We start from the raw sequence: 18839 nt of genomic DNA on the forward strand, positions 1-18839 counted from the left end.
ATAAACTACCCATTACTAGACATCTTCACTTATATATAAACTACCCATTACTAGACATCTTCACTTATATATAAACTACCACTAGACATCTTCACTTATATATAAACTACCTATTACTAGACATCTTCACTTATATATAAACTACCTATTACTAGACATCTTCACCTATATATAAACTACCACTAGACATCTTCACTTATATATAAACTACCACTAGACATCTTCACTTATATATAAACTACCACTAGACATCTTCACTTACATATAAACTACCAATTACTAGACATCTTCACTTACATATAAACTACCCATTACTAGACATCTTCACTTGCATATAAACTACCCATTACTAGGCATATTCACTTACATATAAACTACCCATTACTAGACATCTTCACTTATATATAAACTACCCATTACTAGACATCTTCGCTTACATATAAACTACCCATTACTAGACATCTTCGCTTACATATAAACTACTCATTACTAGACATCTTCACTTATATATAAACTACCCATTACTAGACATATTCACTTATATATAAACTACCACTAGACATCTTCACTTATATATAAACTACCACTAGACATCTTCACTTATATATAAACTACCACTAGACATCTTCACTTATATATAAACTACCTATTACTAGACATCTTCACCTATATATAAACTACCACTAGACATCTTCACTTATATATCAACTACCCATTACTAGACATCTTCACTTATATATCAACTACCCATTACTAGACATCTTCACTTACATATAAACTACCCATTACTAGACATCTTCACTTACATATAAACTACCCATTACTAGACATCTTCACTTGCATATAAACTACCCATTACTAGGCATATTCACTTACATATAAACTACCCATTACTAGACATCTTCACTTATATATAAACTACCCATTACTAGACATCTTCGCTTACATATAAACTACCCATTACTAGACATCTTCGCTTACATATAAACTACTCATTACTAGACATCTTCACTTATATATAAACTACCCATTACTAGACATATTCACTTATATATAAACTACCCATTACTAGACATATTCACTTATATATAAACTACCACTACTAGACATCTTCACTTACATATAAACTACCCATTACTAGACATCTTCACTTATATATAAACTACACATTACTAGACATATTCACTTACATATAAACTACCCATTACTAGACATATTCACTTACATATAAACTACCCATTACTAGACATCTTCGCTTACATATAAACTACCCATTACTAGACATCTTCACTTATATATAAACTACCCATTACTAGACATATTCACTTATATATAAACTACCATTACTAGACATCTTCACTTACATATAAACTACCCATTACTAGACATATTCACTTACATATAAACTACCCATTACTAGACATCTTCACTTATATATAAACTACCCATTAATAGACATCTTCACTTATATATAAACTACCCATTACTAGACATCTTCACTTATATATAAACTACCCATTACTAGACATCTTCACTTCTATATAAACTACCCATTACTAGACATCTTCACTTCTATATAAACTACCCATTACTAGACATCTTCACTTCTATATAAACTACCCATTTCTAGACATCTTCACTTATATATAAACTACCCATTACTAGACATTTTCACTTATATATAAACTACGTATTACTAGAAATCTTCACTTATATATAAACTACGCATTACTAGACATCTTCACTTATATATAAATTACCCATTACTAGACATCTTCACTTATATATAAACTACCCATTACTAGACATATTCACTTACATATAAACTACCCATTACTAGACATCTTCACTTATATATAAACTACCCATTAATAGACATCTTCACTTATATATAAACTACCCATTACTAGACATCTTCACTTATATATAAACTACCCATTACTAGACATCTTCACTTCTATATAAACTACCCATTACTAGACATCTTCACTTCTATATAAACTACCCATTACTAGACATCTTCACTTCTATATAAACTACCCATTTCTAGACATCTTCACTTATATATAAACTACCCATTACTAGACATTTTCACTTATATATAAACTACGTATTACTAGAAATCTTCACTTATATATAAACTACGCATTACTAGACATCTTCACTTATATATAAACTACCCATTACTAGACATCTTCACTTATATATAAACTACCCATTACTAGACATCTTCACTTCTATATAAACTACCCATTACTAGACATCTTCACTTCTATATAAACTACCCATTACTAGACATCTTCACTTATATATAAACTACCCATTACTAGACATATTCACTTACATATAAACTACCCATTACTAGACATCTTCACTTATATATAAACTACCCATTACTATACATCTTCACTTATATATAAACTACCCATTACTAGACATATTCACTTATATAAAAACTACCACTACTAGACATCTTCACTTACATATAAACTACCCATTACTAGACATCTTCACTTATATATAAACTACACATTACTAGACATATTCACTTACATATAAACTACCCATTACTAGACATATTCACTTACATATAAACTACCCATTACTAGACATCTTCGCTTACATATAAACTACCCATTTCTAGACATCTTCACTTATATATAAACTACCCATTACTAGACATATTCACTTATATATAAACTACCATTACTAGACATCTTCACTTACATATAAACTACCCATTACTAGACATCTTCACTTACATATAAACTACCCATTACTAGACATCTTCACTTACATATAAACTACCCATTACTAGACATCTTCACTTATATATATAAACTACCCATTACTAGACCTATTACTAGACATCTTCACTTATATATAAATTACCCATTACTAGACATCTTCACTTATATATAAACTACCCATTACTAGACATCTTCACTTATATATAAACTACCCATTACTAGACATCTTCACTTATATATAAACTACCCATTACTAGACATCTTCACTTATACATAAACTACCCATTACTAGACATCTTCACTTCTATATAAACTACCCATTACTAGACATCTTCACTTCTATATAAACTACCCATTACTAGACATCTTCACTTATATATAAACTACCCATTACTAGACATATTCACTTACATATAAACTACCCATTACTAGACATCTTCACTTACATATAAACTACCCATTACTAGACATCTTCACTTATATATAAACTACCGATTACTATACATCTTCACTTGTATATAAACTACCCATTACTAGACATCTTCACTTATATATATAAACTACCCATTACTAGACATCTTCACTTATATATATAAACTACCCATTACTAGACATCTTCACTTATATATAAACTACCCATTACTAGACATCTTCACTGATATATAAACTACCCATTACTAGACATTTTCACTTATATATAAACTACGTATTACTAGAAATCTTCACTTATATATAAACTACGCATTACTAGACATTTTCACTTATATATAAACTACGTATTACTAGAAATCTTCACTTATATATAAACTACGCATTACTAGACATCTTCACTTATATATAAACTACCCATTACTAGACATATTCACTTATATATAAACTACCCATTACTAGACATTTTCACTTATATATAAACTACGTATTACTAGACATCTTCACTGATATATAAACTACCCATTACTAGACATCTTCACTTATATATAAACTACCCATTACTAGACATCTTCACTTATTTATAAACTACCCATTACTAGACATCTTCACTTATATATAAACTACCTATTACTAGACATCTTCACTTATATATAAACTACCTATTACTAGACAACTTCACTTATATATAAACTACCACTAGACATCTTCACTTATATATAAACTACCTATTACTAGACATCTTCACTTATATATAAACTACCACTAGACATCTTCACTTATATATAAACTACCCATTACTAGACATTTCACTTATATATCAACTACCCATTACTAGACATATTCACTTATATATAAACTACCATTACTAGACATCTTCACTTATATATAAACTACCCATTACTAGACATCTTCACTTATATATAAACTACCCATTACTAGACATCTTCACTTATATATAAACTACCCATTACTAGACATCTTCACTTACATATAAACTACCCATTACTAGACATCTTCACTTGCATATAAACTACCCATTACTAGGCATATTCACTTACATATAAACTACCCATTACTAGACATCTTCACTTATATATAAACTACCCATTACTAGACATCTTCGCTTACATATAAACTACCCATTACTAGACATCTTCGCTTACATATAAACTACCCATTACTAGACATCTTCGCTTACATATAAACTACCCATTACTAGACATCTTCGCTTACATATAAACTACTCATTACTAGACATCTTCACTTATATATAAACTACCCATTAGTAGACATATTCACTTATATATAAACTACCCATTACTAGACATATTCACTTATATATAAACTACCACTACTAGACATCTTCACTTACATATAAACTACCCATTACTAGACATCTTCACTTATATATAAACTACACATTACTAGACATATTCACTTACATATAAACTACCCATTACTAGACATATTCACTTACATATAAACTACCCATTACTAGACATCTTCGCTTACATATAAACTACCCATTACTAGACATCTTCACTTATATATAAATTACCCATTACTAGACATCTTCACTTATATATAAACTACCCATTACTAGACATCTTCACTTATATATAAACTACCCATTACTAGACATCTTCACTTCTATATAAACTACCCATTACTAGACATCTTCACTTATATATAAACTACCCATTACTAGACATATTCACTTACATATAAACTACCCATTACTAGACATCTTCACTTATATATAAACTACCCATTAATAGACATCTTCACTTATATATAAACTACCCATTACTAGACATCTTCACTTCTATATAAACTACCCATTACTAGACATCTTCACTTATATATAAACTACCCATTACTAGACATCTTCACTTCTATATAAACTACCCATTACTAGACATCTTCACTTCTATATAAACTACCCATTACTAGACATCTTCACTTCTATATAAACTACCCATTTCTAGACATCTTCACTTATATATAAACTACCCATTACTAGACATTTTCACTTATATATAAACTACGTATTACTAGAAATCTTCACTTATATATAAACTACGCATTACTAGACATCTTCACTTATATATAAACTACCCATTACTAGACATCTTCACTTATATATAAACTACCCATTACTAGACATCTTCACTTCTATATAAACTACCCATTACTAGACATCTTCACTTATATATAAACTACCCATTACTAGACATATTCACTTACATATAAACTACCCATTACTAGACATCTTCACTTATATATAAACTACCCATTACTATACATCTTCACTTATATATAAACTACCCATTACTAGACATATTCACTTATATATAAACTACCACTACTAGACATCTTCACTTACATATAAACTACCCATTACTAGACATCTTCACTTATATATAAACTACACATTACTAGACATATTCACTTACATATAAACTACCCATTACTAGACATATTCACTTACATATAAACTACCCATTACTAGACATCTTCGCTTACATATAAACTACCCATTACTAGACATCTTCACTTATATATAAACTACCCATTACTAGACATATTCACTTATATATAAACTACCATTACTAGACATCTTCACTTACATATAAACTACCCATTACTAGACATCTTCACTTACATATAAACTACCCATTACTAGACATCTTCACTTACATATAAACTACCCATTACTAGACATCTTCACTTATATATATAAACTACCCATTACTAGACCTATTACTAGACATCTTCACTTATATATAAATTACCCATTACTAGACATCTTCACTTATATATAAACTACCCATTACTAGACATCTTCACTTATATATAAACTACCCATTACTAGACATCTTCACTTATATATAAACTACCCATTACTAGACATCTTCACTTATACATAAACTACCCATTACTAGACATCTTCACTTCTATATAAACTACCCATTACTAGACATCTTCACTTCTATATAAACTACCCATTACTAGACATCTTCACTTATATATAAACTACCCATTACTAGACATATTCACTTACATATAAACTACCCATTACTAGACATCTTCACTTACATATAAACTACCCATTACTAGACATCTTCACTTATATATATAAACTACCCATTACTATACATCTTCACTTGTATATAAACTACCCATTACTAGACATCTTCACTTATATATATATAAACTACCCATTACTAGACATCTTCACTTATATATAAACTACCCATTACTAGACATCTTCACTGATATATAAACTACCCATTACTAGACATCTTCACTTACATATACACTACCCATTACTAGACATATTCACTTATATATAAACTACCCATTACTAGACATCTTCACTTATATATAAACTACCCATTACTAGACATCTTCACTTATATATAAACTACCCATTACTAGACATATTCACTTATATATAAACTACCCATTACTAGACATCTTCACTGATATATAAACTACCCATTACTAGACATCTTCACTTACATATAAACTACCCATTACTAGACATATTCACTTATATATAAACTACCCATTACTAGACATCTTCACTTATATATAAACTACCCATTACTATACATCTTCACTTGTATATAAACTACCCATTACTAGACATCTTCACTGATATATAAACTACCCATTACTAGACATCTTCACTTACATATAAACTACCCATTACTAGACATATTCACTTATATATAAACTACCCATTACTAGACATCTTCACTTATATATAAACTACCCATTACTAGACATCTTCACTTATATATAAACTACCCATTACTATACATCTTCACTTGTATATAAACTACCCATTACTAGACATCTTCACTTATATATATAAATTACCCATTACTAGACATCTTCACTTATATATAAACTACCCATTACTAGACATCTTCACTGATATATAAACTACCCATTACTAGACATCTTCACTTACATATAAACTACCCATTACTAGACATATTCACTTATATATAAACTACCCATTACTAGACATCTTCACTTATATATAAACTACCCATTACTAGACATCTTCACTTATATATAAACTACCCATTACTAGACATCTTCACTTATATATAAACTACCCATTACTAGACATATTCACTTACATATAAACTACCCATTACTAGACATCTTCACTTACATATAAACTACCCATTACTAGACATCTTCACTTACATATAAACTACCCATTACTAGACATCTTCACTTATATATATAAACTACCCATTACTAGACCTATTACTAGACATCTTCACTTATATATAAATTACCCATTACTAGACATCTTCACTTATATATAAACTACCCATTACTAGACATCTTCACTTATATATAAACTACCCATTACTAGACATCTTCACTTATATATAAACTACCCATTACTAGACATCTTCACTTATACATAAACTACCCATTACTAGACATCTTCACTTCTATATAAACTACCCATTACTAGACATCTTCACTTCTATATAAACTACCCATTACTAGACATCTTCACTTATATATAAACTACCCATTACTAGACATATTCACTTACATATAAACTACCCATTACTAGACATCTTCACTTACATATAAACTACCCATTACTAGACATCTTCACTTATATATATAAACTACCCATTACTATACATCTTCACTTGTATATAAACTACCCATTACTAGACATCTTCACTTATATATATAAACTACCCATTACTAGACATCTTCACTTATATATAAACTACCCATTACTAGACATCTTCACTGATATATAAACTACCCATTACTAGACATCTTCACTTACATATACACTACCCATTACTAGACATATTCACTTATATATAAACTACCCATTACTAGACATCTTCACTTATATATAAACTACCCATTACTAGACATCTTCACTTATATATAAACTACCCATTACTAGACATATTCACTTATATATAAACTACCCATTACTAGACATCTTCACTGATATATAAACTACCCATTACTAGACATCTTCACTTACATATAAACTACCCATTACTAGACATATTCACTTATATATAAACTACCCATTACTAGACATCTTCACTTATATATAAACTACCCATTACTATACATCTTCACTTGTATATAAACTACCCATTACTAGACATCTTCACTGATATATAAACTACCCATTACTAGACATCTTCACTTACATATAAACTACCCATTACTAGACATATTCACTTATATATAAACTACCCATTACTAGACATCTTCACTTATATATAAACTACCCATTACTAGACATCTTCACTTATATATAAACTACCCATTACTATACATCTTCACTTGTATATAAACTACCCATTACTAGACATCTTCACTTATATATATAAATTACCCATTACTAGACATCTTCACTTATATATAAACTACCCATTACTAGACATCTTCACTGATATATAAACTACCCATTACTAGACATCTTCACTTACATATAAACTACCCATTACTAGACATATTCACTTATATATAAACTACCCATTACTAGACATCTTCACTTATATATAAACTACCCATTACTAGACATCTTCACTTATATATAAACTACCCATTACTAGACATCTTCACTTATATATAAACTACCCATTACTAGACATATTCACTTATATATAAACTACCATTACTAGACATCTTCACTTATATATAAACTACCCATTACTAGACATATTCACTTACATATAAACTACCCATTACTAGACATATTCACTTACATATAAACTACCCATTACTAGACATCTTCACTTACATATAAACTACCCATTACTATACATCTTCACTTATATATAAACTACCCATTACTAGACATCTTCACTTATATATAAACTACCCATTACTAGAAATCTTCACTTACATATAAACTACCCATTACTATACATCTTCACTTATATATAAACTACCCATTACTAGACATCTTCACTTACATATAAACTACCCATTACTAGACATCTTCACTTACATATAAACTACCCATTACTAGACATCTTCACTTACATATAAACTACCCATTACTAGACATCTTCACTTACATATAAACTACCCATTACTATACATCTTCACTTCTATATAAACTACCCATTTCTAGACATCTTCACTTATATATAAACTACCCATTACTAGAAATCTTCACTTATATATAAACTACCCATTACTAGACATCTTCACTTATATATAAACTACCCATTACTAGACATCTTCACTTATATATAAACTACCCATTACTAGACATCTTCACTTATATATAAACTACCCATTACTAGACATTTTCACTTATATATAAACTACCCATTACTAGACATTTTCACTTATATATAAACTACCCATTACTAGACATCTTCACTTATATATAAACTACCCATTACTAGACATCTTCACTTATCGCCTACTTAGGCCTTACACTACTTTGGTTCCACCAATATGTTTCTTCGAACCTCAGTATTGGAATACATTACCTTCCTAATCCTGTTAATGATTATTGGAAGCAGTTCTGTTTCGTTATGAATACTTTTCTTTTTTTTTTTTTTTAATATGGATTATATAAATTGCTTTCTGATGATTTCATTAGCCTTTGTGTAGGCAAATGTAAAACTGAATTTGTAATTTTGCTAGCAGGCGGCCTTTATTAAAGGACCACTCTAGGCACCCAGACCATTTCAGCTCAATGAAGTGGTCTGGGTGCCAGGTCCCCCTAGTTTTAACCCTGCAGCTGTAAACATATCAGTTTCTGAGCAACACTGAAGGTTACTCCAGCCTCTAGTGGCTGTCTATCTCCCTGACAGCCACTACAGGCGCTTCTGCGATTTACACAGAGTAAATCTCACTTGTTTAACGCTGGACGCTATAGTGTTCCTTTAAGTACAAATAAAAACCATTTAAAACAATTTACTGATCACGTAGATAGCGATTAGTAGTCTCAAATAAACATGATGTGATAGTACAATGCATAGATAAAACATTTTATCACCAGCACATTATTTAGCAGCTAACAGATCTGAAAACATTTTAAAGATACATCATTTTAGGTTTTTGTTCACAGAAATTGTAATATTCTTTCAACTCTAAGTCTTTATAAAAACAAAAGACACATAACATATCTTGCATTTCTATTGTTTGATATGTGAACCTTTCAAATGGCAAATGCAGAGCATTAGCAATATTTGTTGTATAAAATTCCTCTGTATTGAGCATTGACAGAATCATTACTCATCTATAGTTAGAGCTGGGTAAAATACTCCTATCACACTCAGCCTATAAAGACAAAGTGATATCTTTGGGGTTAGTAGTGTGTATCTGGGGGTTACCAGGCTGGATCTAGAGGCTGGTAGTGGGGGTTCCCAGGTGTTATCTGGGGCTAGTAATGGGGGTCACCAGGTGGGATCTGGGTGATAGTAGTGAGGGCTAGTAATGTTGGCTAGTAGTGGGGGCTAGTAATGTTGGCTAGTAGTGGGGGTTACAATGTGGGATCTGGGGGCTAGTAATGTTTGCTAGAAGTGGGAGTTACCAGGTGGGATCTGGGGGCTAGTAATGTTGGCTAGTAGTGGGGACTACCAGGTGGGATCTGGGGGCTAGTAATGATGGCTAGTAGTGGGGGTTACCAGGTGGGATCTGGGGGCAAGTAATTTTGGCTAGTAGTGGGGGCTAGTAATGTGGGCTAGTAGTGGGGGTTACCAGGTGGCATTTGGGGGCTAGTAATGTTGGCTAGTAATGGGGGTTACCAGGTGGGATCTGGGGGCTAGTAATGTTGGCTAATAGTGGGTGCTAGTAATGTTGGCTAGTTGTGGGGGTTACAAGGTGGGATCTGGGGGCTAGTAATGTTGGCTAGTAGTGGGGGCTAGTAATGTTGGCTAATAGTGGGGGCTACCAGGTGGCATTTGGGGGCTAGTAATGTTGGCTAGTAATGGGGGTTACCAGGTGGGATCTGGGGGCTAGTAATGTTGGCTAATAGTGGGTGCTAGTAATGTTGGCTAGTTGTGGGGGTTACAAGGTGGGATCTGGGGGCTAGTAATGTTGGCTAGTAGTGGGGGCTAGTAATGTTGACTAGTAATGTGGGCTAGTACTGTTGGCTACTAATGTGGGCTAGTAATGTTGGCTAGTAATGTTGGCTAGTAATGTTGGCTAGTAGTGGGGGCTAGTAATGTTGGCCAGTAGTGAGGGCTAGTAATGTTGGCCAGTAGTGAGGGCTAGTAATGTTGGCTTGTAGTGGGGGATAGTAATGTTGGCTAGTAGTGGGGGATAGTAATGTTGGCTAGTAGTGGGGGTTACAATGTGGGATCTGGGGGCTAGTAATGTTGGCTAGAAGTGGGGGTTACCAGGTGGGATCTGGGGGCTAGTAATGATGGCTAGTAGTGGGGACCAACAGGTGAGATCTGGGGGCTAGTAATGTTGGCTAGTAGTGGGGGTTACCAGGTGGGATCTGGGGGCAAGTAATTTTGGCTAGTAGTGGGGGCTAGTAATGTTGGCTAGTAATGTGGGCTAGTAGTGGGGGCTAGTAATGTTGGCCAGTAGTGAGGGCTAGTAATGTTGGCTTGTAGTGGAAGCTAGTAATGTGGGCTAGTAATGTTGGCTAGTAGTGGGGGATAGTAATGTTGGCTAGTAGTGGGGGTTACAATGTGGGATCTAGGGGCTAGTAATGTTGGCTAGAAGTGGGGGTTACCAGGTGGGATCTGGGGGCTAGTATTGTTGGCTAGTAGTGGGGACCAACAGGTGGGATCTGGGGGCTAGTAATGTTGGCTAGTAGTGGGCGTTACCAGGTGGGATGAGGGGGCAAGTAATTTTGGCTAGTAGTGGGGGCTAGTAATGTTGGCTAGTGGTGGGGGTTGCCAGGTGGCATTTGGGGGCTAGTAATGCTGGCTAGAAATGGGGGTTACCAGGTGGGATCTGGGGGCTAGTAATGTTGGCTAGTAGTGGGTGCTAGTAATGTTGGCTAGTTGTGGGGGTTACAAGGTGGGATCTGGGGGCTAGTAATGTTGGCTAGTAGTGGGGGCTAGTAATGTTGACTAATAGTGGGGGCTACCAGGTGGGGTCTGGGGGCTAGTAATGTTGGCTAGTAGTGGGGGGCTAGTAATGTTGACTAGTAATGTGGGCTAGTACTGTTGGCTAGTAATGTGGGCTAGTAATGTTGGCTAGTAGTTGGGGCTAGTAATGTTGGCCAGTAGTGAGGGCTAGGAATGTTGGCCAGTAGTGAGGGCTAGGAATGTTGGCCAGTAGTGAGGGCTAGTAATGTTGGCTTGTAGTGGGGGCTAGTAATGTTGGCTAGTAATGTTGGCTAATAGTGGGGGCTAATAATGTTGGCCAGTAGTGAGGGCTAGTAATGTTGGCTTGTAGTGGGGGCTAGTAATGTTGGCTAGTAATGTGGGCTAGAAATGTTGGCTAGTAGTGATGGCTAGTAGTGATGGCTAGTAGTGATGGCTCATAATGTTGGCTAGTAGTGTTGTCTAGTAGTGGGGGCTAGTAATGTTGGCTAGTAGTGTTGGCTAATAGTGGGGGCTAGTAATGTTGGCTAATAATGCTGGCTGGTAGTGTTAGATACTAATGTTGGCCAATAGTGGGGGCTAGTAATGTTGGTTAGTACTATTGGTTAGTAGTGTTGGCTAGTAATGTTGGCTAGTTGTGGGGGCTAGTAGTGTTGGCTAGTATTATTGCTTGTAGAGGGGCTAGTAATGTGGGCTAGTAATGTTGACTAGTAATGTGGACTAGTACTGTTGGCTAGTAATATGGGCTAATAATGTTGGCTAGTCATGGGGGCTAGTAGTGTTGGCTAGTAATATTGCTTGTAGAGGGGCTAGTAATGTGGGCTAGTAATGTTGACTAGTAATGTGGACTAGTACTGTTGGCTAGTAATATGGGCTAATAATGTTGGCTAGTAATGTGGGCTAGTAGTGTGGGCTAGTAATGTTGGCAAGTAGTGGGGGCTAGTAGTGTGGGCTACTAATGTTGGCTAGTAGTGTTGGCTAGTAATGGGGCTAGTAATGTTGGCTAGTAGTGAGGGCTAGTAATGTTGGCTAGTAGTGTTGGCTAGTAGTGTTGGCTAGTAGTGTTGGCTAGTAGTATTGGCAATTAATGGGGACTAGTAATGTGGGCTAGTAAAGTTGGCTAGTAATATAGGCTAGTAGTGTGGGCTAGTAATGTGGACTAGTAGTGTGGGCTAGTAGTGTGGGCTAGTAATGTTGGCTAGTAATGGGGGCTAATAGTGGGGGCTTGTTATGTTGGCTAGTAGTGTGGGCTAGTAATTGGAGGCTAGTAGTGTGGGCTAGTAATGTTGGCTAGTAGTGTTGACTAGTAGTGTTGGCTAGTAGTGGGGGCTCGAGGTGGGGGCTAGTAGTGGGGGCTAGTAGTGTGGGCTAGTAGTGTTGGTAGTAGTGGGGGCTAGTAGTGGGGGCTAGTAGTGTTGGTAGTAGTGGGGGCTAGTAGTGGGGGCTAGTAGTGGGGGCTAGTAGTGGGGGCTAGTAGTGGGGGGCTAGTAGTGGGGGGCTAGTAGTGGGGGCTAGTAGTGGGGGCTAGTAATGTGGGCTAGTAATGTGGGCTAGTAGTGGGGGCTAGTAGTGTTGGTTAGTAGTGTTGGCTAGTAGTGTTGGCTAGTAATGTTGGTGGTAGTGGGGGCTAGTAGTGTTTGCTAGTAATTGGGGGCTAGTAGTGTGGACTAGTAATGTTGGCTAGTAGTGTTGGCTAGTAGTGTTGGCTAGTAGTGGGGGCTTGTAGTAGGGGCTAGTAGTGTGGGCTAGTAAGGTTGGCTAGTAATGTTGGCTAGTAGTGGGGGCTAATAGTGAGGGTTTGTTATGTTGACTAGTAGTGTGGGCTAGTAATTGGGGGCTAGTAGTGTGGGCTAGTAATGTTGGCTAGTAGTGTTGGCTAGTAGTGGGGGCGCGTAGTGGGGGCGCGTAGTGGGGGCTAGTAGTGGGGGCTAGTAGTGTTGGCTAGTAGTGTTGGCTAGTAGTGGGGGCGCGTAGTGGGGGCTAGTAGTGTTGGCTAGTAGTGTTGGCTAGTAGTGTTGGCTAGTAATGTTGGCTAGTAATGTTGGCTAGTAATGTTGGCTAGTAGTGTGGGCTAGTAGTGTGGGCTAGTAGTGTGGGCTAGCAGTGGCGGTTACCAGGTGGCCGAACACATCCTCCGGTGGCCCCCGGGTGAACGCTTCGTTCAGGGCTTCCTCTAGCCGTTCCGGAACCTGGAGGGATCGGTAATACTCGGCTGCCGCCCGGCAGCGGGACTCACGGCTTGTGCTGCCCGGCCGGAAACTCATAGCGAGCGGCTGCAGGAACCAGGACAGACTGGCGGAGCAAGGCCTCGGCGGTTACCAGGCAACACAGCACGCGCTCTCCTCGGTTACCAGGAAACGCAGCACGCGCTCTCCTTGGTTACCAGGCAACGCAGCACGCGCTCTCCTTGGTTACCAGGCAACGCAGCACGCGCTCTCCTTGGTTACCAGGCAACGCAGCACGCGCTCTCCACAGAGAGATCACAGGTGCCGTAATCAGGACAGAGAGCTCAGAGAGAGACCACAGGTGCAGGAATCAGGACAGAGAGCTCAGAGAGAGACCACAGGTGCAGGAATCAGGACAGAGAGCTCAGGGAGAGATCACAGGTGCAGGAATCAGGACAGAGAGCTCAGGGAGAGATCACAGGTGCAGGAATCAGGACAGAGAGCTCAGGGAGAGATCACAGGTGCAGGAATCAGGACAGAGAGTTCAGGGGGGAGATCACAGGTGCAGGAATCAGGACAGAGAGATCAGGGAGAGATCACAGGTGCAGGAATCAGGACAGAGAGTTCAGAGAGAGATCACAGGTGCAGGAATCAGATCAGAGAGTTCAGAGAGAGATCACAGGTGCAGGAATCAGGACAGAGAGTTCAGGGGGGGATCACAGGTGCAGGAATCAGGACAGAGAGTTCAGGGAGAGATCACAGGTGCAGGAATCAGGACAGAGAGTTCAGAGAGAGATCACAGGTGCAGGAATCAGGACAGAGAGTTCAGAGAGAGATCACAGGTGCAGGAATCAGGACAGAGAGTTCAGGGGGGGGATCACAGGTGCAGGAATCAGGACAGAGAGATCAGGGAGAGATCACAGGTGCAGGAATCAGGACAGAGAGTTCAGGGAGAGATCACAGGTGCAGGAATCAGGACAGAGAGTTCAGGGAGAGATCACAGGTGCAGGAATCAGGACAGAGAGATCAGGGAGAGATCACAGGTGCAGGAATCAGGACAGAGAGTTCAGGGAGAGATCACATGTGCAGGAATCAGGCCAGAGAGTTCAGAGAGAGATCACAGGTACAGGAATCAGGCCAGAGAGTTCAGAGAGAGATCACAGGTGCCGGAATCAGGACAGAGAGTTCAGAGAGAGATCACAGGTGCAGGAATCAGGACAGAGAGTTCAGAGAGAGATCACAGGTGCAGGAATCAGGACAGAGAGATCAGGGAGAGATCACAGGTGCAGGGATCAGGACAGAGAGTTCAGGGAGAGATCACAGGTGCAGGAATCAGGACAGAGAGTTCAGAGAGAAATCACAGGTGCAGGAATCAGGACAGAGAGTTCAGAGAGAGATCACAGGTACAGGAATCAGGACAGAGAGTTCAGAGAGAGATCACAGGTGCAGGAATCAGGACAGAGAGATCAGGGAGAGATCACAGGTGCAGGGATCAGGACAGAGAGTTCAGGGAGAGATCACAGGTGCAGGAATCAGGACAGAGAGTTCAGAGAGAGATCACAGGTGCAGGAATCAGGACAGAGAGTTCAGAGAGAGATCACAGGTGCAGGAATCAGGACAGAGAGTTCAGAGAGAGATCACAGGTGCAGGAATCAGGACAGAGAGTTCAGAGAGAGATCACAGGTGCAGGAATCAGGACAGAGAGTTCATAGAGAGATCACAGGTGCAGGAATCAGTACAGAGAGTTCAGAGAGAGATCACAGGTGCAGGAATCAGGACAGAGAGTTCAGAGAGAGATCACAGGTGCAGGAATCAGGACAGAGAGTTCAGAGAGAGATCACAGGTGCAGGAATCAGGACAGAGAGTTCAGGGAGAGATCACAGGTGCAGGAATCAGTACAGAGAGTTCAGGGAGAGATCACAGGTGCCGGAATCAGGACAGAGAGTTCAGGGAGGGATCACAGGTGCAGGAAGCAGGACAGAGAGTTCAGGGAGAGATCACAGGTGCAGGAATCAGGACAGATAGTTCAGGGAGATATCACAGGTGCAGGAATCAGGACAGAGAGTTCAGGGAGAGATCACAGGTGCCGGAATCAGGACAGAGAGTTCAGGGAGGGATCACAGGTGCAGGAAGCAGGACAGAGAGTTCAGGGAGAGATCACAGGTGCAGGAATCAGGACAGATAGTTCAGGGAGAGATCACAGGTGCAGGAATCAGGACAGAGAGTTCAGGGAGAGATCACAGGTGCAGGAATCAGGACAGATAGTTCAGGGAGAGATCACAGGTGCAGGAATCAGGACAGAGAGTTCCACGTTCTTGCTTAGTTCATGGTATTCCATAGCTGATTGATGTTTTGGGTAACCATGAACACCTGATTAAGGCGTGACGGTGAAACATTTTATATCATTTTGTTCCTGAATTAAACACCTTCCTATTTGCACTCTGTGAAGCCTTTGGAATTTGACTTTGGGAGCTCAGTATATGTCTCAGTGCTCCCATTACTTTTAGTGGGAGTCCACGAAATCTCATGATTACTGTTACATCACATGAGACTGTCCACAGTACTGGATGAGAGACTGCTGGAGCTGTCCATAGTACTGGGTGAGAGACTGCCAGAGCTGTCCATAGTTCTGGATGAGAGACTGCTGGAGCTGTCCATAGTACTGGATGAGACCCCTCATCATAGCAGTGTGTTCAATCAATCTCTGATTATGTGATGTTCTTTGTACATATTGTATAAAATGCACTTTGCTGGTTTTGTATATATTGTGTATTAATATAGTTTTTGTATTTTATTGTACCCTATTGTAACAATGCAATGTTTTGTGGACTCAGGACATACTTGAAAACGAGAGAAATCTCAATGTATCTTTCCTGGTAAAATATTTTATAAATAAATATATATTAATAACAGTAATAAAGAATATATCCATTAAACTGGGAGTGGGTAACACTTGGAGAGACAATTGGGGTTCTCATAATATTCTGGCTTTGGGCCCCTACATCTAGCATTCTCAAAGAAGCACACCGCACACCATAACAGCACACTGTATGTTGAGGTGACGGGAATTCCCAGTTTACCCATATTATCAGTTTAAACACAGCTTAGAATGGGCTGATATCTGAGGTCTGTGGGGGGCCAATCCCTGTCTGTACTACATTCAGCAGGGAGCTGGACGCTTTGTTGACCTCAGCCAATGAACTAGCCCTCCGCTGCAGGTATAAGTTCAGTTTATGGAAGCTCCTAGCAGGAATTCCTGGCTTGATAGACATCTGGCTCACCATTGGTAAGAAGTTCTAAAACAATTTGTCTACTTTATGGAGGCGCCGATGTCACTATAACCACTGACGGCACCTGTAGTGGTTATGGTGCTTTGAGTGTTAGTGCTGTGATATTCTCTGTTCTCCTGCCTACCTACCAGTACTTGATGAGCTATAACTGGTGCAGGTTAGGGAATCAGAACAGGACCACTAAACCCCAGCTCTCTAGGCTAACTGTAATGTCTTCACATTCATTCCCAGGGGTTTAACTAAAATAACGATCTTCTTCAGCCCAAACCAGACACAGGTGCAGGAATCAGGACAGAGAGATCAATGAGAGATCACTCGGCTGGGACCGAATTGGGGCGTTTTACAATCTCTACATTTGGTACAGAATGTTTTGCCGCAATAATTAAATTCACAATAATATTTATCACACTATTAATACGTAGTATTATTAAAAAGCCGCTCTGATATTATTTGGGTAATAAAGAGTGAAATTATATTTGCAATAAAAGAAAACTCACTGGGCTTTTCGTTGGAGATAAAAGGATCTGTTTTAATGGAAGTTGTGCCGTTGCTAGGCATTATTTTCCTTTTCACCTTGTTTTTTTTTCAGGAGTAGAGAATAAGAAAAAGGCAAAAGATTGGTGGAAAACAGAAAATAAAGCCATAAAACCCCAAATCGATGGCAGCGATAGGAAGCGCGAGGAGAACAGCAGTTTGCTAAATATTTGTTTGCAAACCGTTTTCCTCGTTAGAAGCAGAAGATGCGTATTGTGAGAAGCCTCACAGCGGGACTTGAGCGAGACTCCTTTCTAGATATTCATAACAGTCAATGAATGGCGGCTCTGCCAATTCTATATCTTACTATACACTAAGACAGGCCTCCCGCTGGGGGACAGTTATTTTACTGGCCGGTGGGGAGGATAGACACAAGCATTTATTTTGAAGAGGCAAAATAGAGAAGTCATAATAACGTGTGTTAATTGTTAATAATAATCATGAATATTGTCATAATTATACGAAAGCACAATTAGAGGGACCTTAAAAGCATTTCTTCTATTCATGGCTACATAAAACAAAAATCTCTCCCAATTTTGTACTATTGAAAGGAAACATAGACAATGGATTGAATCTGCAGCAGGCTAGTCACTGGATCTAGCGAGAAACAATCCTTGGCATGTC

General features: G+C 37.8%; 1 protein-coding gene across 1 annotated transcript in view; it reads right to left on the reverse strand.

Annotated features, from left to right (window-relative positions):
- The window catches only part of ENO4 (enolase 4), a 76286-nt gene extending 61752 nt beyond the window's left edge, over nucleotides 1-14534 (reverse strand). The window contains exon 1 of the mRNA XM_063435293.1: nucleotides 14341-14534. Coding sequence (XP_063291363.1) covers nucleotides 14341-14490 — 150 coding nt within the window. The 5' untranslated portion in view covers nucleotides 14491-14534. The remainder of the gene's footprint in view (nucleotides 1-14340) is intronic.
- Nucleotides 14535-18839: the final 4305 nt, after the last annotated feature.

The sequence above is a fragment of the Pelobates fuscus genome, chromosome 10 (assembly GCF_036172605.1).
Source record: "Pelobates fuscus isolate aPelFus1 chromosome 10, aPelFus1.pri, whole genome shotgun sequence".
NCBI lineage: Eukaryota > Metazoa > Chordata > Amphibia > Anura > Pelobatidae > Pelobates > Pelobates fuscus.